The sequence below is a fragment of the Dermacentor silvarum genome, chromosome 2 (assembly GCF_013339745.2).
Source record: "Dermacentor silvarum isolate Dsil-2018 chromosome 2, BIME_Dsil_1.4, whole genome shotgun sequence".
NCBI lineage: Eukaryota > Metazoa > Arthropoda > Arachnida > Ixodida > Ixodidae > Dermacentor > Dermacentor silvarum.
The window spans coordinates 234,869,192-234,875,739 of NC_051155.1; the positions used below are offsets into that span (position 1 = coordinate 234,869,192).

General features: G+C 47.0%; 1 protein-coding gene across 2 annotated transcripts in view; it reads left to right on the forward strand.

Annotated features, from left to right (window-relative positions):
- The first annotated feature begins 5,520 nt into the window (after nt 1-5,520).
- Nucleotides 5,521-6,548, forward strand: part of LOC119442875 (uncharacterized) — a 57,579-nt gene continuing 56,551 nt past the window's right edge. Inside the window, exon 1 of one of the 2 annotated variants that reach the window (XM_037707920.2) lies at nt 5,521-5,710. In XM_037707920.2, the coding sequence (XP_037563848.1) occupies nt 5,656-5,710 (55 nt within the window). In that variant the 5' untranslated portion in view covers nt 5,521-5,655. The remainder of the gene's footprint in view (nt 5,711-6,548) is intronic. The other variant, XM_049662432.1, reaches the window with a different exon arrangement.

The following is a 6,548-nucleotide window of genomic DNA, read 5'->3' on the forward strand; positions in this document are numbered from 1 at the left end:
CCTGTCTTGCTCTAGCTGGTTCCAACTTGCGCTAGCTGGTCCCAACTTGCGCCAGCAAATTTCCTTACTTCATAACCCCACCTAGTTTTCTGCCGTCCTCGACTGCGTTTCACTTCTCTTGGTATCCATTCTGTAACTCTAATGGTCCACCGGTTATCCATCCTATGCGTTGCATGGCCTGCCCAGCTCCATTTTTTAAATCTTAATGTCTATTAGAATATCTGCTATCCCCTTTTGCTCTCTGATCCACACCGCTCTCTTTCTGTCTCTTAACGTTAATTAGGTCTAACATTTTTCGCATCGCTCTTTGTGCGGCCCTTAACTTGTTCTCGAGCTTCTTTGTTAACCTCCAAGTTTCTGCTCCATATGTTAGTACCGGTAGAATGCAATGATTGTGCACTTTTCTTTTCAATGACAGTGGTAAGCTCCCAGTCAGGATTTGGCAATGCTTGCCGTATGCACTCCAACCCAATTTTATTCTTCCGTACATTTCTTTTCATGATCAGGATCGCCTGTGAGTCATTGACCTAGATAAACGTACTCCTTTACAGACTCTAGAGGCTGACTGGCGATCCTGAATTCTTGTTCCCTTGCCAGGCAATTGAACATTATCTTTGTCTTCTGCATATTAATCTTGAGCCCCACTCTTACCCTTTCTCGGTTAAGGTCCTCAATCATTTGTTGTAATTCGCCCCCATTGTTGGTGAATAGGACAATCTCATCTGCAAACCGAAGGTTGCTGAGATATTGGCCATTGATCCTCACTCTTAACCTTTCCCAGTCTAAGAGCTTGAATACTTCTTCTAAGCATGCAGTGAATAGCATTGGAGAGATTGTGTCTGCTTGCCTGACCCCTTTCTTGATGGGTAACTTTTTTACTTTTCTTGTGGAGAACTAAGGTAGCTGTGGAATCTTGGTAGATACTCGTATTTGCCAATATATTCACGTATGCCGCTTGTACTCCTTGATTACGTTATGCTTCTATGACTGCTGGTACGTATCTTTACTGAATCAAATGCCTTTTCATAATCTCGGGAAAAAATGAGTACGCAGTTAGTACGGCGTTGAAAATACCGCAGTTAGATGCCCCACGTGGTTGCCTACAAACGCCTCATTGACACTTTGATAATTAGGACAGTACTTCTCGAGTTAGATAATTAATTACAAATAATTGATTAAATATCAGTAACGAAAAAGTTACTGGCGGCTACTACACTGTACTGGAAACAAAACGCACTAGGTTTGCTTCGCGTAAAGCCGTTGCTCTTTTTTTAAATCGTGCTGCGTGATAGCTGGGACAGCCTGTAGAATTCTTCCGCTGCTTTTACTATGTCATCGAAATTGGTGATGATATTACCCTGCTTATCTTTCAGTGCATACATCTTGCCTTGTACTATGCCAAGTTTCTACCATATATGTTTAATGGGGTTTCTTTAGGGGCCACATATGCAACAAATATTAAATTGTTGACTTCTGAATATTTCTGAAGCAGACATTCACACTTTTAATGTATTGGCTCATGTCTGAGATTAGAATATCTGTTGTTTCTAGAAAACATTAGTACGGAGTCGTAGCGCGGAGTGTTTTCTAGAATTATGCTTTAGGTTGAATACAACTGTGAACTGGCTATTCAAAATGTTCCACAGCTTCGCTTCCCCTACAGCAGCATTTTATAAGAATGGTAACCATGGATCACATGCAGACTTTAAAAGTACCTAACTCATCTGAAAATTAAGCTAGATAATTTCTATTTGGCACGGAGCCTTAAGTCGCTATCGTAGACAGCCTGTCAAACCTTCACTGAACTCTAGCCAGCAGTTTAAGACATAAGGGACTTTCTTGGGTATATAGTACGTGTGTCTCTGCCAACTGCAACGAAATTTTGCATCGTGTAAAATTATTTGTAGTGGTGGTGTAGTTGAAAAAAACGGCAGTGCAAGCTTTGGTGTGAGAAATGCTGAATGGGTGCACTAGAAAAACGCGGTATACTCAATGTTTTACGTATGGTTCATACCTGCCAACTCTCCCGAAACTTTCGCTCAGTTTACGAGCTTGGGCTGGTTCTACGATTTTACGAATGATGTGTCAGTATCTATGGAAAAAATGTGGTTGATCCCTCTTATATAGGAATCGGTATAGAACACGAAAGTGAAACGTGTCTTCACAGAAGTAGTGTAATGTTTATTGCACATTGATATATAATGTCTATTGGTGTTTTGTGGCTAAAGCGCCCTTAGGCGTTGATGCACCCACGCTGACGCCTGGTGGCACGTCTCCTCCATCACGACTACCAACGTCGATGACCATGAGCAACCGTCGTGCATATGGAAGCTGCACTACGCTGCACACGCTAGCACAACGCGAAAGACGAAGCACGTAACTGACACACTAATACAACGCGCAAGACAAAGCACGTAACTGAATCGTCACCGAGTCAAATCAGCGCGTACAGCGCGTCGTAATTGCAGCCTCCGCGATCAACTTCAGAAACATTTTCAGAGCTAATTGCGGAGGCCATGCTCCGCTGTGCTGAGTACGGTGAACACCACCTAGGTGGCGTTGGTAGTGCTTCTTGATGCCAGCGTCCCTTCGAATGCTGGCATCGAGGCGTCGTAGTGCTGAGACCACCGAAGCGTTCACTGTCGGTGCGCGTTAGTGTCATAATGCAGTACTTCTCTTTTCTGCTCGTAGGCGGCGGCACCGCCCCGAGCAAGAGCGCGGGTACACGGAGGAGTGTTAGATATATAAGGCGCGTCTGTGTAGCTCTCTGCAAATGCGTTTGTGGCGCAATGGGTTAAACGCTCGGCGATCTATCGTCGCGGATCGAGAGGTCGTGGGTTCGATTTCCAAATTTTGCATGTTTGTGGAACTTTTTCTTCTGGTTTCTTTCTTTGTATTATGTTCGTGTATGTTCGTGTGACGTATTTCCGTGACGGAAATACGTCAGTGAAGTCTTGGTGGACCCCGGCATAAAACACTTTCGTGTTAAAAAAAAAATTCCGCGTTCTCTAAAAAGTTTTGCTCTTCGAACTCCGAACCTTCTGCCTTAGAAGTCCGGTATTACCTGCCGTGGTTGCTCAGTGGCTATGGTGTTGGGCTGCTGAGCACGAGGTCGCGGGATCGAATCCCGGCCACGGCGGCCGCATTTCGATGGGGGCATAATGCGAAAACACCCGTGTACTTAGATTTAGGTGCACGTTAAAGAACCCCAGGTGGTCCAAATTTCCGGAGTCCCCCACTACGGCGTGCCTCATAATCAGAACTGGTTTTGGCACGTAAAACCCCATAATTTAGAAGTCCGGTATTGGTGAAATGACGCAAGAGGGGTACTTTCTTCGAGCTAGTTTATGCACGCAGGTTCCCGAAGCAGGCGAGATCAGCAACAGCAATTTCGCCGGAAAAGTCAGTTGTGATCTAGAAACATCGTCCTTATCACTCTTTGCTGTTCCAAAGTTTGCTGCTGCTGCTTGTGTTCGGCGTCTAAGGTAAATCATTGTTAATAAGTGCGTATGTATCCTTCAAAAAGCGTGTGCCCGGGGCATGCTATTAAAAACAAATGCGTGCTACTCTCCCCTGCCATCGCTCGGCGTCATGTCCGCGGCATTTTACCAATTGTTCCTTTCACAGGCTGGCAGGCATGAATACCGAAACTATAGAAAGAACGCACCCAGTACAACTCGCCGGAAGTGACGCAATACCCAGACCCGTACCGACGTACCATGCTCGCTGCTTCGCCCGCACGTATAGTGCGTGCTCCTTGCGGCGTCTCTTCAATGTTGTTTTCGTCTATATTGAAGACAAAATCAGTCGCAGTTGCCCGGAAGGCGAATGATTGATAGCGATACAGTGTACTAGAACTACACTGTAATCGCGATAACAAAGTATTAGACAACTTACAAAGTATCGGAACATTACGATGACGTGATGATCTAATAATTGCAATCGCAATAAAAAAAGTACATTAGAGCAGCTCCGCGCACTGCGGCCGATTTTGGGAATGAAGTCATATTCGCCGTCGTCTACTACGTCAATTGTCAATGCGCGGTGAAATGCATTGACGTTCCGGTTAAGACAGTTAACCTCTATAACGAAATCTAGCGTGGATAAGTGGTAGCTGGAACACCAGTGCATTTCGCTAAAGAATTGAAGGGCGTATTACTCGAAACTAGCGCTAAGCTCAGGATTCGTGTTATATGTATGTGACTACAATGTATTCCACCATTGGAGCATATTCTCCGAAGGGAATAATTACAAACATAACTCGTAAAAATTTGTTAATTAGCTAACACTGTGGTATAATTTGTCATGCAGGTAATGACCGCCTTGTCAAGTAATGCGTCGAATCTATCTTAACAGAAGCGAATACTGGGCTAGTTGGTTTAGACTATAAGCATGATGAAAGTAGCGTTTCGTATATGTCGCTTCTTCGATCGTTCTTGTGTGCCGTTTCGTCGCGCTGCTTCCATCATGCTTAGCGTCTAATGAAATATAGCATTGCGCTGTCGTCCACACGATATCAAGTGAATGCAGCTTCGGATCCAGTTGTTTTAAGGTACTTGCAAAAGGAGCGGACGAATGTGCGCACCCCCTTATATATATATATATATATATATATATATATATATATATATATCTGCTGAAAAGACCATTTTGCATGAATGGTTACTTTTGCGTGTTCCGTGGAAAAAGGCGGCCTTATAGACTGCTGGCACCTAACATCTGAATAGTAGGGCCTACGGATCTGGTATGTACAATATGCACCTGCCGTTGATCTTTGCTAGGTATTATTTTGTGTGCGTGCGTGCGTGCGTGCGCGCGCGCGCGCGCGTGTGTGTGTGTGTGTGTGTGTGTGTGTGTGTGTGTGTGTGTGTGTGTGTGTGTGTGTGTGTGTGTGTGTGTGTGTGTGTGTGTGTGTGTGTGTGTGTGTGTGTGTGTGTCATATAGTCATAGCTGCATGGATAAATCGTCTGTGCCTCGTGGAGGAAGGCCGAGGGGGGGTGGGGCCATTGCAGCGGCTGCCTGTCTCCGACGTATCATGACGTTGTAGTATCTATCACAGCCTACACTGATAACTGACGCCCCTGCAAGAACTCCTACATACAGGTTGGCGCCAACTTGCATTGCTTTCACGAACCTGCACCTTGTCTGATTATTACAGTATACTTCGCATCGCTATATGAAAATTCGTGGCTTACGCCCACGATCATCCGACGATGCACATTTATCGACTACTATGACGCACCGATTTAGAGCGAGATAAAACGCAGTGGCCTCCCGCACGGGATATACGTTCCCTTCTCCCCGCGACCCCCCCCCCCCCCCCCCCTCAGCGCGCCCATCGCCACCAGCACACGCGCGTGCATCACGGTTTCCAAACTGGAAGCGGGCATCTCAAGCGGGCCCGGCTGCCCCCGCCCTTGTTGGCGCTCCCGCGCGGTCTGTCTCGTTTTTTGGCACGGCGCCACGTCGCTCGCGCGCTCTCCGTGCGGGACCGTCCCCGAGCGGGGGAGGTGAGGCGGCGCTGCTAGCGGCGCGCGAGCTTGAATCGTCGTCGCAGCGGGTCTTCCTCTCGCCACTAATGAAGGAGTCCCAAAGACGAGCCACTCGGTGTCCCAAACAGGTCCGGACCCCGTCCCGTACAGCAACAGCAGCAGGATGCATCACATGCTGTGGATATACGTCGCCCTCACCATCCTGCCGGCTTTCGCCTGTGAGTTGTTTTTCGTCACAAATTGCGCGTGCACTACTCCCGGGTCTGCCCGAGCCGCGCTTTTTCTAACGAGGATCGTCACCTTGGCGGTTTCGTTTCTCCTCGTAGTTTCGAGCTGCGCGCGCGCGCGCAAAAGCGCGCGACACCTACACGTGAGCCTTTTAGTGCCTCTCGCTCCTCAAGGTCGACGCGGAAATAGGCTCGTGGAGCCCGAAGTAAACGATGTTCCTGTTTATGACTTTCTATTAATTTCAGACGTCTTGTTACAGCTTGACGTTACCATAGTGGCACTGTGCCGCTTTCTTGTGCTGTTCCAAGGTATAGCCATCCCGAAAAATCTCCAGGGACTACAGGAACGTTTGTAACTGTTCCTACCGAATGTAATTCTTACCCTGATTTCCACGCTGACTCTGCCGCTACAACAAGCGAGATCTCGTGAGAACTTTGTAAATGTCACAAGCTAAGATGAACGGCGTGGATGGCGACGATTCTAGGCTAGAAGGTAAATGTTTGTATATTACGAGTACCTAAGGAGGGACGGCAACGCTCACAAATAATCCGCCCATTTTAGTCTGGCACTTAGAAATTAAATCTGCTCGCTGCTTCACTCACCTTTCCTTGGTGATCATGATAACACCTCCTGAGCGTCGTTCTTCAGAAATACCTTTGCTGATTCCTTCGTTTGCTCAAAATGCCGCATTCATTGCGAATGTTTCTGCTCTTGTGGAGTGTTGTAGATAAGGGGAGCTAATATTGTTCCTTACACACCTATCGTTGTGAGACGTGTGCAGATGCCGTCACCATGCACGCGCACGAATGCCAGAATACAGGAGAATAC